Source organism: Chelonoidis abingdonii, chromosome 3 (genome assembly GCF_003597395.2).
Source record: "Chelonoidis abingdonii isolate Lonesome George chromosome 3, CheloAbing_2.0, whole genome shotgun sequence".
Taxonomy (NCBI): Eukaryota; Metazoa; Chordata; order Testudines; family Testudinidae; genus Chelonoidis; species Chelonoidis abingdonii.
This window is the reverse complement of record NC_133771.1, coordinates 180,907,272-180,923,169: the sequence shown is the minus strand read 5'-3', so window position 1 is coordinate 180,923,169 and position 15,898 is coordinate 180,907,272. Positions and strand designations below refer to the sequence as shown.

Genomic DNA, 15,898 nt, shown 5'->3' with positions numbered 1-15,898 from the left:
TCACCTGATGGCCAGTCAGGATTCATTCATCTGGGGGTTCTCGGCATTCTTCTACACATCACGGTTGTGCAGAGGGGTCAGAGTTCCAGCAGCTTGATGTTGAACTGCAGTCTGGAAATGGTTCCCAAAGAACATTGTTTTTCATTTACATTATATAGGTAAAACTAGCTCCCTCCTTCACATTCACCAAACCTATCCCATTATCCTACACTCCTAAATAACAAAAAATGTAACTAGTTACACATTGGCATCTGTGTCCTCCTTCCTGCACAAGTTCTTTACATTTTATCTTTCATGCCCAAATTGTCACTTAATTGTGACCTTCTCTATTTGTGCAGGTGGTCAGCATAAATCACTGGCTAGAGCTAGTCTTACCAGTTGTTGAGTCTCTTTCTGTATCCTCCCTAATTTCCCAGCATCTTTACAATCTTGGTGGTTATAACTCTTGTTAGGGACATTCCTGAGGTGGGGGTGCTTTATCAGCAACAGAACATTTTTTTTTTCAGTTTTAGTGGCGAACTCCCTGAGTTTCACCCAAGGCTGGTTTAATATTGAGAGGGGTGCTTATCAGGTCTCAGGCCTACACCTTCTCTCTCACCTCTTGATGACTATGTCCAGTATCAGGAACTTCTCTGCTGCATGGTGGCTGCTCTCAGCCTCCCTGTGGAAGATGTCCAGGACCCCCATGATCAGTTCCTGGACATTCTTCAGCCCTCTGCACCTTCCAGTATTGCGTTGCTCATACATGATGCCATCCGCAACCGGTACAAGTGGTTTGGCACACTCTGGCTCCTGCGCCCCACCCTAAACCAGGCCGAGTGCAGATTCTTTGTACCAGACCAGGGTACGGACTTCTTGTTCTCCTGCCTGCCACCTAATTCCTTGGTGGTTCAGGCAGCCTTGGAACCTGCCCACCAGCAGCATCTTCGCTCCACCTCCCTGGGGCGGGTGGCAAAGAAGCTTGACTTAACTGGGCGTAAGGTCTACTCTTCCGCGGGCCTCCAGTTCCTCATTGACAGTTATCAGGACATCCTGGCTAAATACAACTTTTTCCTATCCAAGTTCCTAGATTTCCATGCCTTCCTACCCCCGGAAAGCAGCAGGGCTTTCAACACCTCATGGACGAGGGCAAATTAGTCACCAAGATGACTCCATTCCTATTGTTCTGGCTTACCTTCTCATCTCTGTTGCTCGGGCCTCCCACATTCCTCTGTTCGTATCCATCTTGTGCTGCTCAGTGTCTCCCTTCCCGCTGTAGACAGGTTTCCTGTTTTCACTCACCTGACTACTGCCCGCTTCCTCCATGGTCTCCTCAACGCTTTTCCTTCAGTGCGGAAGCTTATCCCCTCCAGGGACCTTAGCCTTGTCCTCTCCTTTCTCACTAGGCCATCCTTTGAACTCCTGGAAACTTGCTGTCTCGCTCACCTCTCTATGAAGGTGATTTTCTTGGTCAGTGATCTGGCACAAATGATGGCAGACTGCCCTTTACCATCTTCCTCCACAACCAGGTCTCCCTACTCCTTCACCCCAAATTCCTCCCCAAAGTGGTCTCTCTGTTCCACCTCAACCAGTGCATACACTTACCCACCTTCTAACCCAATGGTTCTCAAACTGTGGGTCGGGACCCCAAAGTGGGTTGCGACCCTTTTGAATGAGGTCGCCAGGGCTGGCTTAGACTTGCTGGAGTCTGAGGCTGAAGCTCAAGCCCCACTGCCCAGTGCTGAAACCGAAGCCTAGGAGCTTCAGCCCTGGGTGTCCAGGCTCAGGTTGCAGGCCCCCTGCCTGGGGCTGAAGCCCTGGAATTTCAGCTTTGCCCCCCCTGCCTAGAGTGGTGGGGCTCAGGCTTTGCTGCCCCCCACCTGAGGCAGTGGGGCATAGGCGGGCTCAAGCTTTGGTCCCCACTCCTAGGTCTGTGAAGTAATTTTTGTTGTCAGAAGGGGGTCACGGTGCAATGAAGTTTGAGAACCTCTACCCTAAACTGTATGTCTCCTCCAGGGAGCTCATGCTGCATTCCCTCAATGTCTTCCGAGTGCTACCTTTTACCTCCAGTGTACATGTGACTTTCGCATCTCTCCTCATCTCTTCCTTGCCATTGCTGACCCCTGTCGAGGACACGCTCTTGCCTCGCAATGTCTCTTCCACTGGATCTCCCACTGCACTGAGCACTGTTACGCTCTCTCTGGTGTTCTCTTCTCCCCCACGGGTTCATGCCTCCACATCAGCTTTCCTTGCAGACATCCCGTGGCAAGACATTTGCCGGGCAGCCATTTGGTCCTTCATCCATATCTTTACCACACACACTATACCCCTGCTGCGGCGGTGGATGCACGTCTCGGACGCACTATCCTCTAGACTGTGACTCCTGGAGAGCCCTTGCATCCTGTACCACACTTGAGTACTGCTTGCTACTCTCCCATGTTTGGAATCCACATAGGGACCTTCACTCAAAGAAGAAGAGAAGGTTACTTACTGTAACTTGAGGTTCTTTGAGATGTGTGGGCCCTATCTAGATTCCAATCCTGCCCTCCATCACCTCTGCTCTGGTCTCTGCAACTGCTTGATAAGAGGGAACTGGAGCGGCATCAACCCGCATGGCGTCTTAAAGCCTCTAATGCGCCACACAATCGATGCACAGCACGTGTTGGTCAATGGACACTACTATGATCAGTTCTGGCTCCAGTGCATGACACGCATGTGCACCCACATTTGGAATCCAGATAAGAACCACACATCTCGAAGAACCTCCAGTAAGTAAGTAACTCTGTTTTCTACTTGCACAGTCTCATCTTTGTACAATTCCCTTTTGTTCAACATCTCCACTAGTGTGCTGTTCTATGTTGTTTCCTCTATGCATTGGAATGGGAGGCAGTCAAAGTTGTTGCTTAGCAACTAATCCTTTTAGGGTGTGTTTGCACTGGAGCTGGAGGTGCAATTTCCACTTGGGTAGCCATACCTGTGCTACCTCTTGAGCTAGTTTGCTAAAACTAGAAGTGTTACCATGGTGGCATGAGCAGCAGGAGGATTTAGTCATCAGAGTACAATCCCATCTGAAACACTAGGCACATGCTCAGCCCTGGTCCACCCTACGAGTTTAGGTTGAATTTAGCAGCGTTACATGGATTTAACCCTGCACCCGTCCACATGATGAAGCCATTTTTCGACTTAAAGGGCTCTTAAAATCGATTTCTGTACTCCTCCCTCGACGAGGGGATTAGCACTGAAATCGACCTTGCTGGGTCGAATTTGGGGTAGTGTGGTCACAATTCGACAGTATTGGTCTCCGGGAGCTATCCCAGAGTGTTCCATTGTGACCGCTCTGCGTAGCGCTCTCAACTCAGATGCACTGGCCAGGTAGACAGGAAAAGGCCTGCAAACTTTTGAATCTCATCTCCTGTTTGGCCAGCATGGCGATCTGCAGGTGAGTGCAGATCTGATCAGCGGAGGTTACCATGATGGAGTCCCAGAATTGCAAAAGAGCTCCAACATGGACTGAACAGGAGGTATGGGATCTGATCACTGTATGGGGAGACGAATCCGTGCTATCAGAACTCCGTTCCAAAAGACCAAATGCCAAACATTTGAAAAAATCTCCAAGCACATGAAGGACAGAGGCTATAACAGGGACCCACAGCAGTGCTGAGGGAGGGTCGACTGAGGACATGGCTTACAGGGAATTAAAATCAACAAGAGGTGTGGGTTTGCATCAAGGAGAAACACACACAACTGTCACACAGAATGGCCCCCTCAAGGACTGAACTCAAAACCCTGGGTGTAGCAGGCCAATGCTCAAAGCAATGAGCTATCCCTCCCCTCACTATTCCAGGCAGGACTAAATCTCCATTAAACATTTCAAGGTGCCCCTGAGAGACCTCACCAAAACGATTGTCGGCCGTTGATTTCACCGAGGGAGGGAGTGGGGAGCAAATGAATACAAAACAAATCTGGTGTCTTTCTTGTTATGAGCCACTCCATCTCTCTTACACATCTTAGCAGATGGTGCAGTACGATTGCTAGCCATCGTCGTCTCCTGGCTGCTTGCCGGAAGACGGTAAAGTAGGACTGCAGACAGGACTGAATCTCCAGGAGATGAAACTTAAAAAGAGAATGACCTGAAGTCACTCCCATGTCTGCCCAGGCACCCCGACCGACCTCACTGAGGTCGGCTAAAAGAGCACCCAGGAGACGACTATGATGGCTACCAATTATAATGCACCGTCTGCTGCCAAAAGGCAACGAGCTGCTGCTGTGTAGCAATGCAGTACCACGTCTGCCAGCACCCAGGAGACGTATGGTGATGGTGAGCTGAGGGGGCTCCGTGCTTGCCATGGTACAGCGTCTGCATGGGTAACCCAGGAAAAAAGGCGCGAAACGATTGTCTGCCATTGCTTTCATGAAAGGAGAGAAGGAGGGAGGGCCTGACGACATGTACCCAGAACCACCCACAACAATGTTTTTGCCCAATCAGGCGTTGGGTCTCAACCCAGAATTCCAATGGGTGGTAGAGACTGCAGGAACCGTGGGATAGCTAACACAGTGCAACGCTCCGGAAGTCAACGCCAGCCTTGGTACTGTGGACGCAGTCCGCTGAGTTAATTATCTTAATGGTCTTAAGTGGGGACACACACAATCGACTATATAAAATCGATTTCTAAAAAAATTATCATCTATAAATTTGACCAAATTTCATAGTGTAGACATACCCTCAGGCAGCTAGCTCCCCCAGCCCCCGCCCCTGTTGCTGCAGCTATGTTTCTATATCCAAATTAGCTCGGGTATATCTGCCAGAGGTGGAAATTACATCTCCAGCTGTAGTGAAAATATATCCTTAGAGGCAGGAGTAAGCACTTCCTCTCACTGCCTTTAGACATGTTTTCTGCAAATACCTGAAAAGTAGCAAGCAGGTTTTGAATAGATCCTTGCCTCCCCTCATACAAGATCCGGGCAGCAAACCGAGAGACTGGTTATGTAACTTGCCCAATTCAGTGGTAATTACCTTTAGATTTTTTTTTATCATCTGAATATCAAGAAACTTCATAAAATTTACATACACTGTATATTGAGCACTTTAAATTTAATGTTCTAGGAACTTTCACTCTTAGTACTTAATTTTGATTTCATATTTGGTCACTGAATTATTTTGTATGTTAAAATGGGCCTATCGTGACATAAACAAACTCTTGACTTAACTAGCTGCTTGTAATTTTTTCTTTTGAGGAGCTCAGCACCCAAAATGCTTACTGAGGTGAATGAGAGCTGCAGGTAAAATCAACACAGTTCTTGTGGGTACCTAAAATAGATGCAGTTATCTTGATAGTGCCTGTCAGTACATGCTACATTTTTAGAGCCCCAGGACTCCTCCTACTTTAAGAAAAAAAAATACATATGTTCTTAAAAACAAAACAAAAACAAACAAAAACCCCAGCAAAACTTTTAATATTTATGCCCCCTGTTCACCAAAAATTCTCTATTTCACTCAAGTATTTTCAAGACTCCTGTCCTCTGCAGACACATTTGCAAACTATTTTTATATGGTTATAAATCCTTCTGGATATGAAGAAGGCACATGTCATTCTTTTTATGCAGTCATCAGAAATCTAGAGAGGACATTTAGTAGTTTTAATAGAAAGTAGATACTACATCTGAAGGTGTTTCACATTAGATGTTTCAGGGGTTAACCCTTGATAACAGTAGCCATATTGCCGTCTCTTCGAAAATTTCCACTTTTTCTAAGAGAAACATTATTTTTTATTTTTGAGAGTAAATAGAATTTTTCACGCATTAGATGCATGGCTGTCTTGGTAACATCTGCTTGGGACTTTTGTCTATTATTACTTGGTGTCTGAATTTGGCATATTAAAATTAAATGCAATACAGTGTAAAAACTCTTACGGTACTGCTATAATGTAAACAAGCCTCCAGGAACTGGTTGCAGTGGTTTCAGTTTGAATTTACTTGACTTTCTAGCCATATCTCCAGTTTCTGATCATTCCAGCCAATGTAATGCATGGCTGGAAATAATACTTCACAATCATCTTCTGTTTCCAAGTCAGATTTCAGAGAGAAATTTTTATTTGAGGGGCAAAGGGGGAAAAATAGCAGTAGATTTGATATTAAGACTTCTCTTGTTGACCTTTTTGTTTCAAATTGTCAAATTTCCCATAAATATTCCAAAATGGATTCTATAATGTGTTTATCTCCTCTGCAAGGAATCCAACGTCTCTGAATTTGTATTGATGTACATCTACAGTGTGATAGATTAGATCAGAGGTTCTCAAACTGGGTGTCATGACCCCTCGGGGGTCGCATGGTTATTACATGGGGGGTCATGAGCCATCAGCCTCCATTCCCCACCCCACTTCACTTCCAGCATTTATAATAGTGCTGAATATATTTTAAAAGTATTTTTAATTTATAAGGGGAGGTCTCACTCAGAGGCTCACCAGCATAAAAGTTTTGAGAACCACTGGTTTAGATTCTGTTAAAATGGGTTGGGGGATTTCTCTACAGATTTTAATTTATGTGGGCTGACTGGAGTTTAATCCAACTTCTCTATTCTTTAGTCCCAGACTTTTTTTGCCTACTGTTATTTTTTTTTTTAGTTTGTGTTTATAGGTATTAACATTTCTTTGGTTTAGGGAGTGCGTACTTGTTATGAATCTATAAGAAGAGGGTATTAGTTCTTTAAATATTTATGCCAAATCACCTTTTAAGCTAATGCCCAAGGACTATATATTCCACAGCAAGTTTGACCCAAATACTGTAGTTAGAGCAGCTGGATTCTGGGCATATCGCACTGTAGTAGTTTAGAGATTCTACATGGTATCTTCATAGTAGATTAAGTTTTATTGATTTAAGAAAGGAAAAAGAATGATGTAATCAATAATATGTCCCTTGTGTGTTTAATTTTATGTTAAATATTATTTGTTTTGCAAGGCCACTGTGTTGTAAAATGTCAGTGTCCTGCACAGTTTGTATAGAAAATATGTAGCGGTGCTGTAGAAATTGGAAGTTTTGACAGCTTGGTAAGGGGACATTTGGTGCTTTTGACAACTGGGAAGCTGTTTGAGATTGTGGGTTAAGCAATTAGTTGGATGTTTCTGCTAAAATAATTAGTGAAATAGTTAATGTTGACATTTGAATAACCATCATTACTTCAGTTTACACTTGATGCACATATAGAAGATTTTCTTCACAACCATAAAGGCTAGAAGCTCAGTTAAAAAAAAAAAAAAGAAATCTTTGGAGCAAAATTCTGTGGCAAATCCTCTGCATATCCCTATAGTTATAGATAGTTTGGGATTTTAGTATACTTTTTATGTGCCTACTGAAATTTTCCTGAACCTTTGCGTTTGAAAGTTGTTTCCATCTAGGGATCGTTTTTGCTGTGTTTACTCTATGGCCTGTGGCTAAGGCATGTTTTGTTAGCTGGGTACTGGATGAGGCTTTGCTGATGTTTGCCATGTGGTGATTTTATTCCTTGCATGGTGGGTTTTTTTGCTTATTTTCACTAAGAATTCATTTTTGCAATTCCTCCCTGTGATTTCGTAGATGCTAGCACGAATCTTTACAGCAAAGCTTTGCTAACGTTTGTTCACGCTTTTTTTTTTTTGGTAGATCATGTGGTATAAACATGTTTTACAATTCTGCTTTTTTCTTCTAGTGGTTAATTGTTTAAAAAAAATCAGAACCCCTTTTAATCTGTCTAATGTATATTCTAATTATGGTCTTTCCTACTATGAGATATGAAATACAGTTTTTGCTACAGGGTAGGCAGTGTCTGTGTTTATAACATGGTTTATAACATGGTTTAAAAGGCTGTGTTAAAGCTTACGTTTAGTTTGATTTTCTTCAGCACCAAAACTTGAACTTTGCTGCTTTAATAAGTCTGGTCATTAGTTGAGCTTTGCTGATCATTGGCATAAACTTTATTTTGTTTAATTTGTTATGTGCTGGAAATCTGTTTTGACTCTTGTTGTTATGTAGGCTTATAAGGCTGCAAATACACTGGCAAAAATGGGACTTGAAATTTACCACCATGGTCCAATGGTGCAGCTTTCAGTTTCACTGATAAAAGTGATTTAGTCACGGAAGTCACGGATTCTGTGACTTCCAAAGACCTCTGTGACTTCAGCCAGCACTCACAGGGAACAGCAGGGTCCCGTGTCGCCTGTGGAGGCAGGGAGCTGTGGGGGACCCCCACTGCTCCTGTCCACCGCAGGTGACGGGTAATCCCCAGAGCTCTATGCCTCTGCAGGTGGCAGAGGGACTTCTGGAGCTCCCGGTCACCACAGGAGGTTGGGGGGGGGACCCTTGCAGCTCGGAACTGCCAGCAGAGGGGGACCCTGGAGCTCTGAACTCCCATGGGTGGTGGGGGCTCCTGGAGCTCCCAGCCTGTCCGCAGTTGCCCAGGCTCCTCATGTTATCATAGTATCAGGGGGGTGGCCATGTTAGTCTGGATCTGTAAAAGCAGCAAAGAGACTAACAGACTTATAGGAGCATGAGCTTTTGTGGTTGAATGCATGCATCCGACGAAGTGGGTATTCACCCACGAAAGCTCATGCTCCAATACGTCTGTTAGTGCCATAGGACTCTTTGCTGCTTTCACATTTTATCGTAGATATTTTTAGTAAAAGTCAGGGACGGGTGATGGACTTCCATGAATTTTTCATTATTGCCCGTCAGCTGTTCGTGACTTTTACTAAAAATAGCTGTGACAAAATCTTAGCCATGTTGTGAGCTACTATTTTGGGTTACACTCAGGTATTAATTAAAAAAATGAATACTTGTTGGCTAATTGAACATTTTGAGAAGAACAGGTTGTTATAGAACACTAACTGTTGTTCTTTTTTGTCCCTTTTGCAGAATGACAGGGAGGGAGTTTTTCTCTCGGTTTCCAACCCTTTATCCTTTCCTTCTCCAGCAACTGGAAGTTGTAGCCAGGACTATGGGCAGGTAAGAAGATAAGCATGTGGAATTCTACTGAATAGAGTGCAATTTAAGGGTGAGGGCAGGGTGGATTTGATTTAAATCAAATTTAAATCACTAGTCAGGAAGGCTCCATTTAATCATGGATTTCTACATAAAAATGCATTCTTGTTGGTTGTTATAACCTTAATAAATATTCTTCACAACTCAGAGATAGATGTAGATTTCATTTTTAGAAGGAACACACCATACATTTTTTAAGTGATCTATTTTAAAACTTTTTCATATTAGTTTTACAGCTATATCAGAAAATGAATGCTTGTTTGGTTTTCATTTACCAAAGGTAATTGAAGCAGATATTTATGAAGTCATTGGGAGGTGAACTATCTCAAATTCAACAGGTTAATTACTAATATTTGGAGGATTTTCTTGCCATGCTGTATTAGGAGGAGAACATCACCAGACAGACATTTAAATTGTTTTATTTAACTAAAACAACAACATTAAGTATTCTGGATTTTTTCTTCAACAATAAGCCTAATATTTTAACAAAACAAGCATATGAATTTTTTAATTTAGTTAAACATTCACATTTTTTAAGTTTTTGTTAAAATTGTTTTTAACTAAAATAGTTAAATGAAATATTAAAAAAAAAAAAATTAAATCGACTATGTCAGCCAGGTCAACATGAGAAACTTAAAATATTGGCTTCTGCAGCTAACTCAGTCATCTTCACCTTCATTTTCCCATTTGTTCATAATCTGGAAAAGAAAAACAAGCTTTCCTGCTTTTTCAGGTCCCAAACGATTTCTCAATTTCGAATTAATTAGTCTAAAGGAAGAAAATATTCTTTCTACACTGGCTGAAGAAGCTACTGCTGTTAAAAGTGAGATTAGCACTTCAACAGTCTCTAAATCCAAGTGCTTAAGTGACTTCCACCAGTTCACTGGTGTGACTTTTCTTTAAAACATCATCAGCAAACATATATTTCTTGAATGGTTCACACTTAGCTCTGAAGTTTATTATAGTTGGCATTATGGAGGGATGATTGCTGGATGTCCATGTCATAGCCAACTCCTCTCCTTCAGCAGTTAAGTTTTGACTCTGGTTCTGAGTATTGAGAATATTTCCAAGAAAATGAGCTGGAGATAGTGCTTGTCCCTTTCATTTTTTTAATGCTTGTAATTTAACTCTCTCATTGCATATTTCTCTTTTTAAGCTCTCGCTCTGTTTCTTCAAATTTCAACAGTGTCAGCAATAAAACAGCTCTTTCCCTGCATTTTGTTCAAGGCTACAGAAATAGGCTTCAGGGTATTCAGCATGTATTCAACATTTCTCTTAAGCCCAATGTTGAGAACTTTGGCTGTGACAGTCCCATCTATTTTTTTCACGATTTTGTTCGCAAACTATCATCAGATTAGGCCAGTTCTTGATATAATGCTCAAAACAGTCCACTACTGAGTTCCATCACACGTCTTGTGGGAGAGTTAGCTTGGTTCCTCCCACTTTTTTAAGAGCAGCTGCTGCAAAGTGGTTGTTACGGAAGTATTTTGCAATTTCAACATTAGCCTTTATTTCTGGAACACTGAAGTCTTTAGCTAGGAGGTGCATCAAGTGAGCACTGCAACTGTACGTTATTAGCTTGGGACTCTCTTAACTCTCTTCTAAATTTCTTCTCATCTTGGATACATTTGCAATATTGCCTATGACCAACCTGCATACTAGACTTTTGAATTTTTTTTCATAGTTTGTTATAGCAGTTACTGCTTCTTCTTGTAAGTATTCTGCTGTGTGTGCATTTCCTGATGTGCCAATTGTTTCTGTAAGGAAGGCATTCCCTTCTTCTGTTGTCACACAAGCACAAACAACAGGATCATTGTGGACATTGCTCCACCCATCACGACTCAGGTTAAGAATTTCACCCTCTAGACCTTTTGCACACTGCTCAATTTTTCTTTCATACACTTCATTCAGCAGTTTGCCTGCAACATCTGCTCTATTGTGTGGACTGTATCCTGGTCTTAATGACTGAACCATATTAATGAAGTGTGGGTTTTCAATCATATGGAAAGGAGTTTGTTGCATAAAGGCAATTTTTTCATGAATTACCTCTTTTTGTAATCTGCTGGTTCTCATCTCAGACTTATCTATGGTTGTTTCTGGATGATGGAGATTTTTTTTCTTTTTGCTACAGGTTATATACTGTGGCTGTGTGACACACAGGATGTGACTGAAACACTATCATTGGCAAATAACTCTGAAACTATAGAAAATGATGGTGATCTTGAAGGTGGATAGTCTTCAGAATCCTGTATGTTGAGGATGGATTCTCCTAAACAAAATAAGTCAATACAGTTATTTAATTATTATGACCATACTGCTCATTTAGTATTACTTGTTGCATTCTCTGACAGTCAGTACTACTTTAAAGGTGAAATTGTAAAAGGAAGATCTGCTTATTTCATCTATTTATTTTTGATCACAACTGCCTAAAATGATAGTACCATAGAGTAACAACTATATATTTTTGCTCAAACATGAGAATTCAAGAATACAGAAGGAAGACAGGCAGTCCTTAAGAAAGAAGTATGAAATAAAAAAGTTTACCAGCCTGAAGATCCTGCATGTTCAGACATGTTCCTATCATTATCTTCAATGCAGCTTCCTCCTGAGAAGGAACACTTCTCATGGTGTTGTTTCATTCGGGTAATCAGGCATTGCATTTCTTTGTTGCACTGTTTGCATTTTGCACACATGCCCGCCTTACCCACAGGTAGAGGAACTTAATTAAAATATTCCCAAACTAGGTCTCTTTTATGGCCTGCTGCCATTATAGGTTTTCCCTTCTAGTGAGAGAATGGTATGGTAGATCTCAAATCAATGAAGGCTACACTCAACAAGACCTCAAAACTTCTGGAATATGCCGCTGAAACAGTTTCACTTTTGTTTCTACTGCCTGTCTCTCCCTTCTCACATTTAGCTTCAGACTTCTTCTCCTTGTCCAGATCTATTCTGCCCCCAACAATCTTCTATTCAGTGAACTTTTTGAAACTTTGTAGTTTTAGAGAGAGGTAAGGGATTGACTCTGTACACAAATTTTCAGAGGGACAATAGGGTTGAGGTCTGTGATTTCTCACCTCTGTATACTATTTATTTGTATAAAAATGTTTTTGCTGTTAACAAGCATGTTCTCTCTGGAGTCAGAAGTCCGTAGTTTGAGAACTGCAAAACTAAACATCTCTGATGGTATCTTCTAGACTAAGCACTGAATCCCATTGTGTAGATAGAAAGATTAACCTAAATAATCTATACAGAAGCCCCTGGAAACCTCGAAGATTGGGTCCCTAATTGTGAATTATTGGAACTCATTTACAAAACTTTTCTTAAACTTTACATGAATATATTGTCTTATACTATATAATTAGAATTTATAATCCCTCTTCCATATTGAGGTATCTTTGAGCTATAATATATCTTAATTACAACTATCTTTAGATAAGTTTTTCCTCAAAAAATCTACAAAATCCGATTTTTTTGATTTTTTTTTTTTTAATAAAGAAATCATTGATTTTTATCCACCCTAGGTGAGTGGAAGTGAGTTAGAGGTACTGTTCTGTTGATGTATTGTTAGTAAGACTTTGTCCCTTTCTCTCTCTCAGTGGCTGTTCAAGGGGCACTGTTGTAAAAGAGTAGTGTGTTAGAAGGGGAGAAGTTTAGAAGGATGATCAGGCAGGGCTAGAAGCAGATGGGGGCCAGTTCAGGAGCATGTCACTGCATTATCCTTTCTGCTGACTGCAAGAGTGAGGGATGGTATTTATATCCCATGCGTCCCTGGAGATGCCCTCTTTATTAGGATTGGCTGGCTGCACCTACCCATCCAACTATGAACTTGGCAAAAGGATTGAGTTCCCTCATGACCTGCTGTGGGCATTGTTTGGCGGAAAGCATCCCTTAAGAGGTGTGTGGGATTCCTATATCTAAGACATTGGGGAGCCAACCTTCTTCCTTTCCCTATTCCCCTTGAACGGAGCTGAGGGTTTGGGGCTCCTGTTACTGGAACTGCGGGGAGCCAGTTCCTCTCCTTTCTGCACTGTACAGTTGTTGCTAGGTACTCCTAGATAATTTAAGTGAATAAAGTTGTAGCCTCATTATACTATATCCATTGCCTCCTGTATTTCTTCTGGTATGGTTGAACAATAATATTTAAAAATAGAAGCCTAAAGTTGGACTCCATATCCATATTTAGGCAACTAAGGATGGGATTTTCAAAAGCACCTAAGTGACTTACGAGGACAAATCCCACTGAAGTCTAAACATGGATGTTAGCCCAGCTTTAGGATTCTACTTTTGAAAATGTTGGCCTGCAGCTTGTTTATCCAGTGCCTATTTCATTGGACACCTGATCTGGATTGGAATCTTTGCGTCCTACTGAAATTCATATATAGTTATTATTTGTATTGCAGTAGCACTCAGAGATTCCAAACAAGATCAGGAATCCACTGAAGTAGGCACTGGATAAACAAGCTACAGGCCAATATCGTCAGAAGCAGAAGCCTAAAGTTGGGCTAAATCCAACAGTGTATGCCATAGTGCTATAAGTGGTTATTTTAGAACACTTTGAAATACACTGAGTTTTAAGGAAGTTGAAGAAAGCACTATTTGTTTTAGTTTGTAACTGTTTATCACTATTGGCATTGCTCCACTGAAAATTAAAATCATATTCTCTAGTTAAGGCAGTTTTATCCTCTAATGAGGGTGATTTTAGCGTACCACAACAAGGAATATCTAGCTGTCAGAAAACAGTCCGCAGTGCTTAACTGTTTTAACAAATTTGTCTTACACACTCGTTTGTTATCAGCATTGCAGTATGCTCATATTCAAATAACACTTTATATTATGCCCCCAAAAACTAAGATAAAGAATGTTAAGATTGCAAGGTGAAGCACTCAAAAGTTAGGAAATGCCCGATTAAGGTTGCTTGTGCAATTTTAATTCAGCTTCCTTGTGAATATGTATTATGATCTAAGTTCCCTGTAAGCTGCGAGGCCGTGCAGCAGCCTACTTAGTGCTGTGCAGGTGTGCAGGGAACCTGCTCAGGGACCTGCAGCAGCTGGCGAACCCCTCCACCAGCCCCAACTCTGCTGCGGTTGGGGCGGCTCGGCCTGGCCCCAGACGTGGCCCAGCCCGGCCTCAGGCACAGCTGGGGCACACCTCCCACAGCTTGGACCTAGCCCTGACCCGGACCTAGCCCTGGCCCTGACCTGCTGGGGCTGGAGAAGGGGCGCCTATCCTGCTCCTGCGGTGGGGAGAGGTGCCTCCTCCCCCACCCCTGATGCTGCAGGGAGCTAGAGCGCTGGGGGGAGTCCTCTCCCTGCAGTAGCCCCAGTGCACCCACCTGCACCCTAAACCCCTCACCTCCGGCCCCACCCTAGAGTCCGCACTCCCAACAGGAGCCCTCACAACCCTGCAGCCAACCCTCTGCCCCAGCCCTGAGCCCCTCATCCGGGTCCCACCCCAGAGCCCAAACCCCCAGCCAGAGCCCTCACACTCTTGCACCCCAACCCTCTACCCCAGCCCTGAGCCCCTCATCCCCACTCCCACTCCATAGCCCACACCCCCAGCCAGAGTCTGCACCCCTCTGCCCCAGCCCTGAGCCCCCTCCCACGCTCCGAATCCCTCGGCTCCACTCCCACCACATGAAATGTATTCTTTATTATTTATGTCTTTAATTCCACAATCATGTACTATTTTTTTCCACAGGCCTTTTTTTCCTCATTCACTCAGGCCTTATTTGCTGTACACTGTTCAAACCCTGCTCTGAATACAAAATTGTTTATTTCTTCACAGGCATTTCTGTGGTGCTCTCCCCACAGTATCTGAGTGCCTCAGAAACTTTAACTAATTTATTTTTCCAACACCCCTGTTAGATTAGGTGGTATTATTTTCCCTATTTTCTGAGAAGGGGGAAACACTTGAAACACTTTGGGCTTGATTTTTCAGAGTACTGAGCATTTTTATAGCACAATTCTTCTTTGAGTATTGTCTCTATGGGTGCTCTTCTGAAAGTGTGTGTGCATCCCTACGCTGCTGATTGGAAAATTTCAATAACATTCCATTCTGCCTGCACACATGCAGCTCCCCGCCTGCCAAGAGGCTAGCCAGCGTATATGGATTTCCTCCTCAGTTTCTTTTCAACTGCCCTTGCTAGTACTAAGAGCTATTCATTCATGGATCGTTAACTCCCTATAGTTTTGTAAATTTTAGCTTCCCTTGAAGCCTTTTTCTTTTAGTACCTTGTTTGTTTTCAGTTGGCCATGCCAAAAAAATAAAAGAAAAAGAAGAAAGGGTTTGCCTCCTGCCAACTCTGGACGAGGTGGCCCCCCCAAGACAAGGGTATGCCTGGCTCTCCTGCAAAGAATCCATCCCAGTGACAGATGGACATTTGCAGTGCATTTGCTGCCTGAGGGGAAAAAACAGTCCACAAAAATGTGATTGGTGCCAGCAGTTAAAACCCAGGTCCAGGAAGGACAGAGAGTTAAAGCTTGAACTCCTGCTCATAGTCTGTCCTTCAGCCTCCAGACTGCTGGTGAGAACTATCGCCACAACCTCCTACACTGAAGGCAAGTGATTCCAAGGAGATGAGTCACTCACTCAAGACCACTAAGAGAAGGTCTGTGAGTCCCCATAGTGAGCCGCAATCTAGGCGGAAGCAATCTCTGGCTCCACTGGTGCCAACGGCCCCAGTGCTATCTAGAGGTGGTACCCAGGGCACACACGGTACCGAGCCGACAGAGCAAGTCAATTCCCCATGCCCATCAGGGGTTTGGGCACAAGAAGTACTGGTATCACATGGGCATGAAAAGCATGGAAGATCTGCCCCAGGGAACATCGATGTGGGCATCGGCATCGGCACTGACCCCTGGCGCACGTGGCACTAATGGACCATATGACTAGATCCATTTCTCTGGCTCCG

General features: G+C 43.0%; 1 protein-coding gene across 9 annotated transcripts in view; it reads left to right on the top strand.

The window, feature by feature from the left end:
* Positions 1 to 15,898, top strand: part of THADA (THADA armadillo repeat containing) — a 358,450-nt gene that overhangs the window by 107,701 nt on the left and 234,851 nt on the right. For all 9 annotated transcript variants that reach the window (XR_012655623.1, XM_075064366.1, XM_032775058.2 and 6 more), the window contains one exon: positions 8,863 to 8,952. Coding sequence is in view for 8 of the 9 variants with exons in the window: in XM_075064366.1 (XP_074920467.1) it covers positions 8,863 to 8,952 (90 nt within the window). In the remaining variant the exon portion in view is untranslated. The remainder of the gene's footprint in view (positions 1 to 8,862; positions 8,953 to 15,898) is intronic.